The sequence below is a fragment of the Stegodyphus dumicola genome, chromosome 10, assembly GCF_044657685.1.
Source record: "Stegodyphus dumicola isolate Sdum_Otavi_A_Nest chromosome 10, ASM4465768v1".
In the NCBI taxonomy this organism is placed as follows: domain Eukaryota; kingdom Metazoa; phylum Arthropoda; class Arachnida; order Araneae; family Eresidae; genus Stegodyphus; species Stegodyphus dumicola.
In genome coordinates this window covers 166810883-166827670 of record NC_140777.1, presented here as the reverse complement: position 1 = coordinate 166827670, position 16788 = coordinate 166810883, and the positions used below count along the sequence as shown (strand labels likewise).

General features: G+C 33.3%; 1 protein-coding gene and 1 long non-coding RNA gene across 5 annotated transcripts in view; one reads left to right on the top strand and one right to left on the bottom strand.

The window, feature by feature from the left end:
- LOC146995195 (uncharacterized) overlaps positions 1 to 16788 on the top strand; it is a 567507-nt gene that overhangs the window by 484762 nt on the left and 65957 nt on the right. The gene's annotated exons all lie outside the window — the stretch shown is intronic.
- Positions 1 to 16788, bottom strand: part of LOC146995196 (uncharacterized) — a 118972-nt gene that overhangs the window by 39833 nt on the left and 62351 nt on the right. The window contains exon 2 of the mRNA XM_085825837.1: positions 12146 to 12208. Coding sequence (XP_085681963.1) covers positions 12146 to 12206 — 61 coding nt within the window. The 5' untranslated portion in view covers positions 12207 to 12208. The remainder of the gene's footprint in view (positions 1 to 12145; positions 12209 to 16788) is intronic.

The window sequence follows — 16788 nt, the reverse complement described above, 5'->3', positions numbered from 1 at the left end:
ACCAGCGTTCGGCGACTCCACCGCTCGGCCGCTGGTGGGCCTCATTCGTGATAGAAAATTAGGCTTAAACTATAGTCCAAGAACCATGAAATGAAACCATTTCATCGATAACTCAACAACTAAATGGCACCTTTAATCTTCTAGGTGTATCTACGGATTATTTCGTATTGAAAGATGGCTTTCCAAATCACGACACGCAGAATATTCTTGTCAGATTTTGATAAATACAAAATGGTTTCGAATGAATGCGGCAACTGGCAGTAGGGAAATAGCAATCAATAGAGAAAGATGTTACAGCGCGAGGTTCATAAATAAAAACCTCGTATCCAGCCACACTATCTGCCGACCTGTAGGCGATTTTCGTGCCGAAACCGAAAAATACTAAGAAGCCTTCGACCGAAAGCTTTGTGTATGCAAAAAGTTTGTGAAACAAAATTTCTTCTATAAAATAAAATGCAATTTGCACTGAACCCATGAATTACTTTTAAAGAAATTAATATCACCTAATTTACAAATAATTTCTTTTAGCATGGAATAAATACTTAAACAGGTATCTTACAATTAAATGAAATAACGTAATCTTTAAAGGCATTGATGTATACAATATAAATATTTGCTTGTTATTTTATGAAATAACAGTGTCTGGGAAGCCCACTCAAATATCCTGTAGAATTTTAACAAATTATTTTATAGGATACAAATATGCATCTGTTTTTTTTTATGAAATATGTGAAATTCATGCAAATAAAATTAAGGATTATGAAATTTATTTTAATATAAATAACTCTGCAAAAAGAAATATTCAGGAGACTTTATTCCCCTTATTTTCCTATTATTGTCATCATAAAAAAATAATAGCATTTATCTTAAAGATAATTAGCTTATTTAAAAAATACAATCTGTAAGCACTTTCTTTAACTCGATATAAGATCCATTTATTTTAAATACTTTTCTAAAACTTTTTATAAAAAATAAGAAAATAATGTAAGCACAAACCTTGTGGTTGAAAAGTTATGCAAACCTTGGGTTCAGTACCCCTCAAATAAATAATGAAAACAATCTCAGATTTTATAGGATAAAAATTAGGTCCAAACGGGCAATTTTTTTCATTTACAGACAATCATTAGATGTTTGGGCTAATGCTACTTTGGACTAAAAGTATTTAAAAGCTACAATTTCAGACAGACTGTCTTGCACACTTAAAATACAAATGTTTTATTAATTACACTGCTTGCCTTAAAAATATGTTTCTTAATCAAAAATTTGCTAAATTTTTATAAAACATAAACTAATACTTATAAAAGAGCCTGAGGCAATTTGTTACAATTAATTAAATTGTTCAACGTTGTTTAATTAATTGTTTAGGCGGTCAGAGCCGGAACAGCTAATGAAGTTTATGAGACTGTGATATTACTTTCGGTTTTGTGAAATGAAGAATTACATAGGATACTTTCAGATTGAAGTTCTGTAGAAACAAAAAAGTAAGTACCATCCCTCTTTCTGAAGCTCTTTATTTGTTTATTGACTTTTGGTAATTAAAAGGTCACTAAAGGAGATATCAGCGAAAAAACATACATTGAAAACAAAGTTAAAACAAAACGTTGCCGACAAAAATATCCAAAGAAGTGATTTGGAAGTGCTGAAGAATAAGTTTAAAGTGTTCGAGACAAAGATAAATTCCAATTTCGATTCTTTGTTCGGGTTATGTATTGAAGAAAGTGCAGTCAAAAGTCTTTAATCCGGACATCCATAATCCGGAATGATCTATAATCCGGACCTCAAAGCTACAAATTTTCCGCGCATGCGTTTACGCATATGCATAATACGTTTACGCATGCGCGTTTAATGTATAACGGACGGTATAAGCTAAGCTAAAATAATCTATTTCAGTTAATGTTGCAGATTGTGTTGTTCCTTAATCTTCTAATTGGATACGGCTTATTATTTTCTTTTAGACTATTAGAGCAATTTAATAAAAGTAAGTTGGAACTTTCGATTATGTCAAACACAATTTCCGATACTGGAGATGATGGTAATGTGAGTAGACGTTACAGCACAGGTCGCCCCAGAGTTACAGCGCCGAATAAGGACCGGTATTTGGCAGTTACTGCCAAAACAAACAGGTGGAGCACAGCCTGAGACCTGCCTCGTCAGCTCTCTTCAGCCACTGGTACGACAATTTCAAGGCAGACCGTGTACAGACGCTTAGGGCAGATTGGTTTATATGTTCGTAGACCTGTCAGATGCGTTCCACTTACTGCAACTCACTGTCGCCTGCGGTTAGCCTGGAGTAGAGAGCATGCACTGTGGACACCGCAACAGTGGGCTTGTGTGATGTTTTCCGACGAGTCCAGGTTTAGCTTGCAGTCTGATTCTCGCCGGACTTTCATATGGAGAGCTCCAGGTATTCGTTACCACCAAGAAAGCATCATTGAACGACACCGTTACGGTGGTGTAGGAGTGCTCGTTTGGGGTGGAATTATTCTGGGTTCCAGAACTGACCTTCATGTTCAAATTGGAATCATGACAAGCCATATCTATCGGGACGTCATTCTGGAACAACATGTACATTTGTTTCGGGGTGCCATGGGCACACAGTTTGTTTATGGATGACAACGCCAGTCCTCACCGTGCAAATATCGTAAGCGAATGCCTTCAATCGGAGGATATCACCCGTACAGACTGGCCAGCATTCTCACCAGACTTGAACCAGTAGAACACGTGTGGGACATGCTTGGCCGACGAGTTGCAGCCCGTCAACCTCCTTCTACATGTCTACCGGAACTTCGGAGTGCATTGCTTTTTGAGTGATGTAATATCCCCCAAGATCAGATCGATAATTTGATACTCAGATGCCTAGGCGTTGTACGGACTGTATTGCATCGTCTGGGAGACATACAATGTATTAACAATCAAACCAACCATGTAATATTGGTTTTTTGTAAATAAGTTTTTTTTTTTTTTTTTTTTTTTTTTTTTTTTGGTAATTTGCTCCAGGGAGAAAAAAATCGCTAATTTTTTTAATAATATCAAACATATAGCATCTGTTTTTGCTCTTTACCTTTTGTTTAACAAATAAGCTTTACAAATAAGTCAAATTTGTTTTGCTTCTAACTTTTCCTTTGCCTGATTTTGCATTATCCTTAATTTATGGACATGAGTGTATAACAGCGAGTACTTTTGTGTACAGAAGCTGTCTTGAAAGCTTAGAATCTAAAATTTTAAGTTTGTATTTGTTTTTACTGAATTGTAAGTATTATAAATTCATATGTTTGGAAGCGTCCGAGTTTCAAAAATAATAAAAGTATAAATGATAAATAATAAAGCTTCAAAATAGTAAATCAAACAATCATCAAAATGTTTAGTACCTATTTAAAAATTTGGAGCTTTCTTTCAATTTTAAAGTAATTTAAAATTTAATAAATAGCTTTAAAACTCTTGCCAGTCACTGCTCATCTCAATGCATATAATAGCATTATAATTTTTTATAATAATAATGCATATTTTGTTTAATTTCATGAGGCTGAAGGAGACATTGTAAACTTATATTATGAATACGAGTCATATTTTGTAAAATTCGATGAAAGGCCATTCGAAAAACATGTATACATTGACAGAATTGCCGATATAAATAAAATATGTTATTAACAATATTAACTTCTTATTAATTAAGAAAAGGCTGCATTAAATATATTAAAAGGATCTTTTAAAATTTTTGCAGGAAATGAATTTAAGTTTCTCTTAAGTGAATGGATATTTTTATATCTTTATTACCGTATTTGCAGGCGCATAAGGCACATCCCCCTTTTTTTATACACATTTCATTATAATGAATTTACAGTATTTTAAATATAAATACACCACAATTTATACCCACAATTCATCTGGGGAAGAGCTTTTAATTTTCTTCATCAAAACCTAAACACTCATCACCATAGCTAAATGAAAAGTCACTTGAAACCTCTCCTAAATCAGCATTCGAGTCCTCATACAACAGATTGTCCTCTGTACCATCCAGTGTATTAATAATGCCACACTTCATACATGATTTAACCTCTGCCTCTGTTTTCACAGCATCCCAAGATGCTTTGACCCATTCACAAACTTTCCAAATGTTAGGCCTTCCCCTTCTTCTTGATGGTGTAACCTCAAAATTTGAAGCCTGCATCCAGCTTGCATGCTTTGTTACAGCAATTTCAACATTGTTTTTGAACCATAATTTGCCAACAAACTTAAGAAACACCAAACAGTTGAAATTTCCCACACTTAAAAGTCGTTCGCAAAAATTGCAGTTTTCATGCCAGATGCACATTTACTAAGCTCTCCATAACTGTAATATTCCCACACATCGCAAGGAAACAAGAAAAAAATCACATAACTCCAAAAAAAGAGGAAATTTCCAGAAATTAATGCAATCAAAAACTGAGTATCGACATACAAGATGCACCTCCTTTTTTTCCCGACTTATTTTCAAAGAAAAAAAGTGCGTCTTATACACTAGAAAATTTGCTATTTAAAACTTTCTTACATTTATTGGAAAACAAATTGTTTTATATGCTTAATTTCATTCACATAACTATGCTCACTGTAGTTATTGGCTATACTAAATATTTGAATGAAGAAATGTAAGTTTTATTTGCACAAAAACTATTAGCATATGTTTTATAGCAATACACGCAAGTACACAAAAGTGATACACAAAAACTATGAGCATATAGTTTTATAGCAATTTATGAGAGCAAAGTTTTACATAAAAATGTAAATGAATCATAAACGCATCTGTTATATAATTTCAATACAATGAGATATAACAATAATCACTGAGGAAATCTGATATGATTGTGATGACTATATTCAATAATTAAAAAATTCCAAAGATTCCAGTAAGATTTTAATAACTGGAAGAGTAACTTCTTACTGGATCAATAAAACGCTTTTCTGCTGTTATCAGTTTTACTGGAGGAGATGTCTGAAATACTGCTATTGCGACATTATACTGATTAAACTAATGTAACATTGTGCGACACCCACACAGATCTTTAAAGCAGCAATTCTCAACAGGTGGTACACAAGATAAAAAATAGGTGGTAGGCAAAGAAACAAAGTTCAAAAATTCTATGAAGAAAAAAAGAACAATTGTTAGAAAATTCCTGTGATTGCACTTCCACTGAAGATTTCATAAATAACTTTTGGCTACACCGAAAAAAAGAATTTAAAGGCATTTCAAATAAAGCTAAATTTTTATTGCCTTTTCGCACAACCTATTTGTGTGAACAAGGATTTTCTTCCATGTTTTATTTGAAAAATAAATACAGAATAAAATTAAAAATGGATCACACTTAAAGCTAAGTGAAATAAGGCCAGACAAAGAAATTGATCTCTCTTAAACAGGCCCAAATTTTACACTAAATTTAAGTATATAACTTAAATTTTGATAATTAAAATGGTAACCAATTCTTAATTAATATTTTTTATGTGTGCCTATTTAATACAGATAGCCAATAGCTTGTGCAAATGGCAAAACATTTATTTTTTCTATTTATATTGAGAAACTGAATAAGTATTATAAAATGTACAATAATTATACTGGTTGTACTAAGGTTTTTAAATTTTTGTTTAGATGGTATGTGTTAGTCAAAAGGTTGAGAACCGCTGCTTTAAAGCAATTAAATTTATGTCACTTTGTGAAGTTATACAAAAGTCGCAGTGTGACATTAACATCATTATCGCAGCATGACTTTACTACCATACTCAAAGACAAAGAAGCAACAATAACAAAAAAAAGAAGCCAAGAGAAAAAATTGGTATCTTACCTCTCAGCCTCCACATCCACAGGGCTTGTTTGCTCACATCCTCTTCTTGGGCGCTTCGCATTCCTATAATAAACAAAAATAGGTACAATTTTATTACCGAGACCATAATAAACCACAGTGACAGTACATGCATAAAAGCACCAAACTTGGCACACACATCCATTTAAATCATAAATTGACATCACATAAATTTAGATACTTCTAAATGCAAGTGAATTATGACTGCACATAAATTTAGATAGCTCTAAATTTTAATTTACCACTGAAATACTGGTATACTTTTTAAACTTTTTAAAAGTGCATCGAATCTATCTATTTAGAAATTGCCAGAGATGAAAAATTTGCAATAAAATTTTGACAAAGAAAAGGCATCATTCATGATTGTGTGTGATTATGACAAAGCCTCAAGGGCTATCTGCCTGTGCCTTTGTGGAGCACTTTCTAAGGGAAACTGGCTTGTATACACGTTACACATGGGGAAAACCACGAAAACGCCCAGCCCGTTCCTGGGATTCGAACCTCGGACCGACTACCAGCGTTCGGCGACTCCACCGCTCGGCCGCTGGTGGGCCTCATTCGTGATAGAAAATTAGGCTTAAACTATAGTCCAAGAACCATGAAATGAAACCATTTCATCGATAACTCAACAACTAAATGGCACCTTTAATCTTCTAGGTGTATCTACGGATTATTTCGTATTGAAAGATGGCTTTCCAAATCACGACACGCAGAATATTCTTGTCAGATTTTGATAAATACGAAATGGTTTCGAATGAATGCGGCAACTGGCAGTAGGGAAATAGCAATCAATAGAGAAAGATGTTACAGCGCGAGGTTCATAAATAAAAACCTCGTATCCAGCCACACTATCTGCCGACCTGTAGGCGATTTTCGTGCCGAAACCGAAAAATACTAAGAAGCCTTCGACCGAAAGCTTTGTGTATGCAAAAAGTTTGTGAAACAAAATTTCTTCTATAAAATAAAATGCAATTTGCACTGAACCCATGAATTACTTTTAAAGAAATTAATATCACCTAATTTACAAATAATTTCTTTTAGCATGGAATAAATACTTAAACAGGTATCTTACAATTAAATGAAATAACGTAATCTTTAAAGGCATTGATGTATACAATATAAATATTTGCTTGTTATTTTATGAAATAACAGTGTCTGGGAAGCCCACTCAAATATCCTGTAGAATTTTAACAAATTATTTTATAGGATACAAATATGCATCTGTTTTTTTTTATGAAATATGTGAAATTCATGCAAATAAAATTAAGGATTATGAAATTTATTTTAATATAAATAACTCTGCAAAAAGAAATATTCAGGAGACTTTATTCCCCTTATTTTCCTATTATTGTCATCATAAAAAAATAATAGCATTTATCTTAAAGATAATTAGCTTATTTAAAAAATACAATCTGTAAGCACTTTCTTTAACTCGATATAAGATCCATTTATTTTAAATACTTTTCTAAAACTTTTTATAAAAAATAAGAAAATAATGTAAGCACAAACCTTGTGGTTGAAAAGTTATGCAAACCTTGGGTTCAGTACCCCTCAAATAAATAATGAAAACAATCTCAGATTTTATAGGATAAAAATTAGGTCCAAACGGGCAATTTTTTTCATTTACAGACAATCATTAGATGTTTGGGCTAATGCTACTTTGGACTAAAAGTATTTAAAAGCTACAATTTCAGACAGACTGTCTTGCACACTTAAAATACAAATGTTTTATTAATTACACTGCTTGCCTTAAAAATATGTTTCTTAATCAAAAATTTGCTAAATTTTTATAAAACATAAACTAATACTTATAAAAGAGCCTGAGGCAATTTGTTACAATTAATTAAATTGTTCAACGTTGTTTAATTAATTGTTTAGGCGGTCAGAGCCGGAACAGCTAATGAAGTTTATGAGACTGTGATATTACTTTCGGTTTTGTGAAATGAAGAATTACATAGGATACTTTCAGATTGAAGTTCTGTAGAAACAAAAAAGTAAGTACCATCCCTCTTTCTGAAGCTCTTTATTTGTTTATTGACTTTTGGTAATTAAAAGGTCACTAAAGGAGATATCAGCGAAAAAACATACATTGAAAACAAAGTTAAAACAAAACGTTGCCGACAAAAATATCCAAAGAAGTGATTTGGAAGTGCTGAAGAATAAGTTTAAAGTGTTCGAGACAAAGATAAATTCCAATTTCGATTCTTTGTTCGGGTTATGTATTGAAGAAAGTGCAGTCAAAAGTCTTTAATCCGGACATCCATAATCCGGACCTCAAAGCTACAAATTTTCCGCGCATGCGTTTACGCATATGCATAATACGTTTACGCATGCGCGTTTAATGTATAACGGACGGTATAAGCTAAGCTAAAATAATCTATTTCAGTTAATGTTGCAGATTGTGTTGTTCCTTAATCTTCTAATTGGATACGGCTTATTATTTTCTTTTAGACTATTAGAGCAATTTAATAAAAGTAAGTTGGAACTTTCGATTATGTCAAACACAATTTCCGATACTGGAGATGATGGTAATGTGAGTAGACGTTACAGCACAGGTCGCCCCAGAGTTACAGCGCCGAATAAGGACCGGTATTTGGCAGTTACTGCCAAAACAAACAGGTGGAGCACAGCCTGAGACCTGCCTCGTCAGCTCTCTTCAGCCACTGGTACGACAATTTCAAGGCAGACCGTGTACAGACGCTTAGGGCAGATTGGTTTATATGTTCGTAGACCTGTCAGATGCGTTCCACTTACTGCAACTCACTGTCGCCTGCGGTTAGCCTGGAGTAGAGAGCATGCACTGTGGACACCGCAACAGTGGGCTTGTGTGATGTTTTCCGACGAGTCCAGGTTTAGCTTGCAGTCTGATTCTCGCCGGACTTTCATATGGAGAGCTCCAGGTATTCGTTACCACCAAGAAAGCATCATTGAACGACACCGTTACGGTGGTGTAGGAGTGCTCGTTTGGGGTGGAATTATTCTGGGTTCCAGAACTGACCTTCATGTTCAAATTGGAATCATGACAAGCCATATCTATCGGGACGTCATTCTGGAACAACATGTACATTTGTTTCGGGGTGCCATGGGCACACAGTTTGTTTATGGATGACAACGCCAGTCCTCACCGTGCAAATATCGTAAGCGAATGCCTTCAATCGGAGGATATCACCCGTACAGACTGGCCAGCATTCTCACCAGACTTGAACCAGTAGAACACGTGTGGGACATGCTTGGCCGACGAGTTGCAGCCCGTCAACCTCCTTCTACATGTCTACCGGAACTTCGGAGTGCATTGCTTTTTGAGTGATGTAATATCCCCCAAGATCAGATCGATAATTTGATACTCAGATGCCTAGGCGTTGTACGGACTGTATTGCATCGTCTGGGAGACATACAATGTATTAACAATCAAATCAACCATGTAATATTGGTTTTTTGTAAATAAGTTTTTTTTTTTTTTTTTTTTTTTTTTTTTTTTTTTTGGTAATTTGCTCCAGGGAGAAAAAAAATCGCTAATTTTTTTAATAATATCAAACATATAGCATCTGTTTTTGCTCTTTACCTTTTGTTTAATAAATAAGCTTTACAAATAAGTCAAATTTGTTTTGCTTCTAACTTTTCCTTTGCCTGATTTTGCATTATCCTTAATTTATGGACATGAGTGTATAACAGCGAGTACTTTTGTGTACAGAAGCTGTCTTGAAAGCTTAGAATCTAAAATTTTAAGTTTGTATTTGTTTTTACTGAATTGTAAGTATTATAAATTCATATGTTTGGAAGCGTCCGAGTTTCAAAAATAATAAAAGTATAAATGATAAATAATAAAGCTTCAAAATAGTAAATCAAACAATCATCAAAATGTTTAGTACCTATTTAAAAATTTGGAGCTTTCTTTCAATTTTAAAGTAATTTAAAATTTAATAAATAGCTTTAAAACTCTTGCCAGTCACTGCTCATCTCAATGCATATAATAGCATTATAATTTTTTATAATAATAATGCATATTTTGTTTAATTTCATGAGGCTGAAGGAGACATTGTAAACTTATATTATGAATACGAGTCATATTTTGTAAAATTCGATGAAAGGCCATTCGAAAAACATGTATACATTGACAGAATTGCCGATATAAATAAAATATGTTATTAACAATATTAACTTCTTATTAATTAAGAAAAGGCTGCATTAAATATATTAAAAGGATCTTTTAAAATTTTTGCAGGAAATGAATTTAAGTTTCTCTTAAGTGAATGGATATTTTTATATCTTTATTACCGTATTTGCAGGCGCATAAGGCACATCCCCCTTTTTTTATACACATTTCATTATAATGAATTTACAGTATTTTAAATATAAATACACCACAATTTATACCCACAATTCATCTGGGGAAGAGCTTTTAATTTTCTTCATCAAAACCTAAACACTCATCACCATAGCTAAATGAAAAGTCACTTGAAACCTCTCCTAAATCAGCATTCGAGTCCTCATACAACAGATTGTCCTCTGTACCATCCAGTGTATTAATAATGCCACACTTCATACATGATTTAACCTCTGCCTCTGTTTTCACAGCATCCCAAGATGCTTTGACCCATTCACAAACTTTCCAAATGTTAGGCCTTCCCCTTCTTCTTGATGGTGTAACCTCAAAATTTGAAGCCTGCATCCAGCTTGCATGCTTTGTTACAGCAATTTCAACATTGTTTTTGAACCATAATTTGCCAACAAACTTAAGAAACACCAAACAGTTGAAATTTCCCACACTTAAAAGTCGTTCGCAAAAATTGCAGTTTTCATGCCAGATGCACATTTACTAAGCTCTCCATAACTGTAATATTCCCACACATCGCAAGGAAACAAGAAAAAAATCACATAACTCCAAAAAAAGAGGAAATTTCCAGAAATTAATGCAATCAAAAACTGAGTATCGACATACAAGATGCACCTCCTTTTTTTCCCGACTTATTTTCAAAGAAAAAAAGTGCGTCTTATACACTAGAAAATTTGCTATTTAAAACTTTCTTACATTTATTGGAAAACAAATTGTTTTATATGCTTAATTTCATTCACATAACTATGCTCACTGTAGTTATTGGCTATACTAAATATTTGAATGAAGAAATGTAAGTTTTATTTGCACAAAAACTATTAGCATATATTTTATAGCAATACACGCAAGTACACAAAAGTGATACACAAAAACTATGAGCATATAGTTTTATAGCAATTTATGAGAGCAAAGTTTTACATAAAAATGTAAATGAATCATAAACGCATCTGTTATATAATTTCAATACAATGAGATATAACAATAATCACTGAGGAAATCTGATATGATTGTGATGACTATATTCAATAATTAAAAAATTCCAAAGATTCCAGTAAGATTTTAATAACTGGAAGAGTAACTTCTTACTGGATCAATAAAACGCTTTTCTGCTGTTATCAGTTTTACTGGAGGAGATGTCTGAAATACTGCTATTGCGACATTATACTGATTAAACTAATGTAACATTGTGCGACACCCACACAGATCTTTAAAGCAGCAATTCTCAACAGGTGGTACACAAGATAAAAAATAGGTGGTAGGCAAAGAAACAAAGTTCAAAAATTCTATGAAGAAAAAAAGAACAATTGTTAGAAAATTCCTGTGATTGCACTTCCACTGAAGATTTCATAAATAACTTTTGGCTACACCGAAAAAAAGAATTTAAAGGCATTTCAAATAAAGCTAAATTTTTATTGCCTTTTCGCACAACCTATTTGTGTGAACAAGGATTTTCTTCCATGTTTTATTTGAAAAATAAATACAGAATAAAATTAAAAGTGGATCACACTTAAAGCTAAGTGAAATAAGGCCAGACAAAGAAATTGATCTCTCTTAAACAGGCCCAAATTTTACACTAAATTTAAGTATATAACTTAAATTTTGATAATTAAAATGGTAACCAATTCTTAATTAATATTTTTTATGTGTGCCTATTTAATACAGATAGCCAATAGCTTGTGCAAATGGCAAAACATTTATTTTTTCTATTTATATTGAGAAACTGAATAAGTATTATAAAATGTACAATAATTATACTGGTTGTACTAAGGTTTTTAAATTTTTGTTTAGATGGTATGTGTTAGTCAAAAGGTTGAGAACCGCTGCTTTAAAGCAATTAAATTTATGTCACTTTGTGAAGTTATACAAAAGTCGCAGTGTGACATTAACATCATTATCGCAGCATGACTTTACTACCATACTCAAAGACAAAGAAGCAACAATAACAAAAAAAAGAAGCCAAGAGAAAAAATTGGTATCTTACCTCTCAGCCTCCACATCCACAGGGCTTGTTTGCTCACATCCTCTTCTTGGGCGCTTCGCATTCCTATAATAAACAAAAATAGGTACAATTTTATTACCGAGACCATAATAAACCACAGTGACAGTACATGCATAAAAGCACCAAACTTGGCACACACATCCATTTAAATCATAAATTGACATCACATAAATTTAGATACTTCTAAATGCAAGTGAATTATGACTGCACATAAATTTAGATAGCTCTAAATTTTAATTTACCACTGAAATACTGGTATACTTTTTAAACTTTTTAAAAGTGCATCGAATCTATCTATTTAGAAATTGCCAGAGATGAAAAATTTGCAATAAAATTTTGACAAAGAAAAGGCATCATTCATGATTGTGTGTGATTATGACAAAGCCTCAAGGGCTATCTGCCTGTGCCTTTGTGGAGCACTTTCTAAGGGAAACTGGCTTGTATACACGTTACACATGGGGAAAACCACGAAAACGCCCAGCCCGTTCCTGGGATTCGAACCTCGGACCGACTACCAGCGTTCGGCGACTCCACCGCTCGGCCGCTGGTGGGCCTCAATCGTGATAGAAAATTAGGCTTAAACTATAGTCCAAGAACCATGAAATGAAACCATTTCATCGATAACTCAACAACTAAATGGCACCTTTAATCTTCTAGGTGTATCTACGGATTATTTCGTATTGAAAGATGGCTTTCCAAATCACGACACGCAGAATATTCTTGTCAGATTTTATAAATACGAAATGGTTTCGAATGAATGCGGCAACTGGCAGTAGGGAAATAGCAATCAATAGAGAAAGATGTTACAGCGTGAGGTTCATAAATAAAAACCTCGTATCCAGCCACACTATCTGCCGACCTGTAGGCGATTTTCGTGCCGAAACCGAAAAATACTAAGAAGCCTTCGACCGAAAGCTTTGTGTATGCAAAAAGTTTGTGAAACAAAATTTCTTCTATAAAATAAAATGCAATTTGCACTGAACCCATGAATTACTTTTAAAGAAATTAATATCACCTAATTTACAAATAATTTCTTTTAGCATGGAATAAATACTTAAACAGGTATCTTACAATTAAATGAAATAACGTAATCTTTAAAGGCATTGATGTATACAATATAAATATTTGCTTGTTATTTTATGAAATAACAGTGTCTGGGAAGCCCACTCAAATATCCTGTAGAATTTTAACAAATTATTTTATAGGATACAAATATGCATCTGTTTTTTTTTATGAAATATGTGAAATTCATGCAAATAAAATTAAGGATTATGAAATTTATTTTAATATAAATAACTCTGCAAAAAGAAATATTCAGGAGACTTTATTCCCCTTATTTTCCTATTATTGTCATCATAAAAAAATAATAGCATTTATCTTAAAGATAATTAGCTTATTTAAAAAATACAATCTGTAAGCACTTTCTTTAACTCGATATAAGATCCATTTATTTTAAATACTTTTCTAAAACTTTTTATAAAAAATAAGAAAATAATGTAAGCACAAACCTTGTGGTTGAAAAGTTATGCAAACCTTGGGTTCAGTACCCCTCAAATAAATAATGAAAACAATCTCAGATTTTATAGGATAAAAATTAGGTCCAAACGGGCAATTTTTTTCATTTACAGACAATCATTAGATGTTTGGGCTAATGCTACTTTGGACTAAAAGTATTTAAAAGCTACAATTTCAGACAGACTGTCTTGCACACTTAAAATACAAATGTTTTATTAATTACACTGCTTGCCTTAAAAATATGTTTCTTAATCAAAAATTTGCTAAATTTTTATAAAACATAAACTAATACTTATAAAAGAGCCTGAGGCAATTTGTTACAATTAATTAAATTGTTCAACGTTGTTTAATTAATTGTTTAGGCGGTCAGAGCCGGAACAGCTAATGAAGTTTATGAGACTGTGATATTACTTTCGGTTTTGTGAAATGAAGAATTACATAGGATACTTTCAGATTGAAGTTCTGTAGAAACAAAAAAGTAAGTACCATCCCTCTTTCTGAAGCTCTTTATTTGTTTATTGACTTTTGGTAATTAAAAGGTCACTAAAGGAGATATCAGCGAAAAAACATACATTGAAAACAAAGTTAAAACAAAACGTTGCCGACAAAAATATCCAAAGAAGTGATTTGGAAGTGCTGAAGAATAAGTTTAAAGTGTTCGAGACAAAGATAAATTCCAATTTCGATTCTTTGTTCGGGTTATGTATTGAAGAAAGTGCAGTCAAAAGTCTTTAATCCGGACATCCATAATCCGGAATGATCTATAATCCGGACCTCAAAGCTACAAATTTTCCGCGCATGCGTTTACGCATATGCATAATACGTTTACGCATGCGCGTTTAATGTATAACGGACGGTATAAGCTAAGCTAAAATAATCTATTTCAGTTAATGTTGCAGATTGTGTTGTTCCTTAATCTTCTAATTGGATACGGCTTATTATTTTCTTTTAGACTATTAGAGCAATTTAATAAAAGTAAGTTGGAACTTTCGATTATGTCAAACACAATTTCCGATACTGGAGATGATGGTAATGTGAGTAGACGTTACAGCACAGGTCGCCCCAGAGTTACAGCGCCGAATAAGGACCGGTATTTGGCAGTTACTGCCAAAACAAACAGGTGGAGCACAGCCTGAGACCTGCCTCGTCAGCTCTCTTCAGCCACTGGTACGACAATTTCAAGGCAGACCGTGTACAGACGCTTAGGGCAGATTGGTTTATATGTTCGTAGACCTGTCAGATGCGTTCCACTTACTGCAACTCACTGTCGCCTGCGGTTAGCCTGGAGTAGAGAGCATGCACTGTGGACACCGCAACAGTGGGCTTGTGTGATGTTTTCCAACGAGTCCAGGTTTAGCTTGCAGTCTGATTCTCGCCGGACTTTCATATGGAGAGCTCCAGGTATTCGTTACCACCAAGAAAGCATCATTGAACGACACCGTTACGGTGGTGTAGGAGTGCTCGTTTGGGGTGGAATTATTCTGGGTTCCAGAACTGACCTTCATGTTCAAATTGGAATCATGACAAGCCATATCTATCGGGACGTCATTCTGGAACAACATGTACATTTGTTTCGGGGTGCCATGGGCACACAGTTTGTTTATGGATGACAACGCCAGTCCTCACCGTGCAAATATCGTAAGCGAATGCCTTCAATCGGAGGATATCACCCGTACAGACTGGCCAGCATTCTCACCAGACTTGAACCAGTAGAACACGTGTGGGACATGCTTGGCCGACGAGTTGCAGCCCGTCAACCTCCTTCTACATGTCTACCGGAACTTCGGAGTGCATTGCTTTTTGAGTGATGTAATATCCCCCAAGATCAGATCGATAATTTGATACTCAGATGCCTAGGCGTTGTACGGACTGTATTGCATCGTCTGGGAGACATACAATGTATTAACAATCAAACCAACCATGTAATATTGGTTTTTTGTAAATAAGTTTTTTTTTTTTTTTTGGTAATTTGCTCCAGCGAGAAAAAAAATCGCTAATTTTTTTAATAATATCAAACATATAGCATCTGTTTTTGCTCTTTACCTTTTGTTTAATAAATAAGCTTTACAAATAAGTCAAATTTGTTTTGCTTCTAACTTTTCCTTTGCCTGATTTTGCATTATCCTTAATTTATGGACATGAGTGTATAACAGCGAGTACTTTTGTGTACAGAAGCTGTCTTGAAAGCTTAGAATCTAAAATTTTAAGTTTGTATTTGTTTTTACTGAATTGTAAGTATTATAAATTCATATGTTTGGAAGCGTCCGAGTTTCAAAAATAATAAAAGTATAAATGATAAATAATAAAGCTTCAAAATAGTAAATCAAACAATCATCAAAATGTTTAGTACCTATTTAAAAATTTGGAGCTTTCTTTCAATTTTAAAGTAATTTAAAATTTAATAAATAGCTTTAAAACTCTTGCCAGTCACTGCTCATCTCAATGCATATAATAGCATTATAATTTTTTATAATAATAATGCATATTTTGTTTAATTTCATGAGGCTGAAGGAGACATTGTAAACTTATATTATGAATACGAGTCATATTTTGTAAAATTCGATGAAAGGCCATTCGAAAAACATGTATACATTGACAGAATTGCCGATATAAATAAAATATGTTATTAACAATATTAACTTCTTATTAATTAAGAAAAGGCTGCATTAAATATATTAAAAGGATCTTTTAAAATTTTTGCAGGAAATGAATTTAAGTTTCTCTTAAGTGAATGGATATTTTTATATCTTTATTACCGTATTTGCAGGCGCATAAGGCACATCCCCCTTTTTTTATACACATTTCATTATAATGAATTTACAGTATTTTAAATATAAATACACCACAATTTATACCCACAATTCATCTGGGGAAGAGCTTTTAATTTTCTTCATCAAAACCTAAACACTCATCACCATAGCTAAATGAAAAGTCACTTGAAACCTCTCCTAAATCAGCATTCGAGTCCTCATACAACAGATTGTCCTCTGTACCATCCAGTGTATTAATAATGCCACACTTCATACATGATTTAACCTCTGCCTCTGTTTTCACAGCATCCCAAGATGCTTTGACCCATTCACAAACTTTCCAAATGTTAGGCCTTCCCC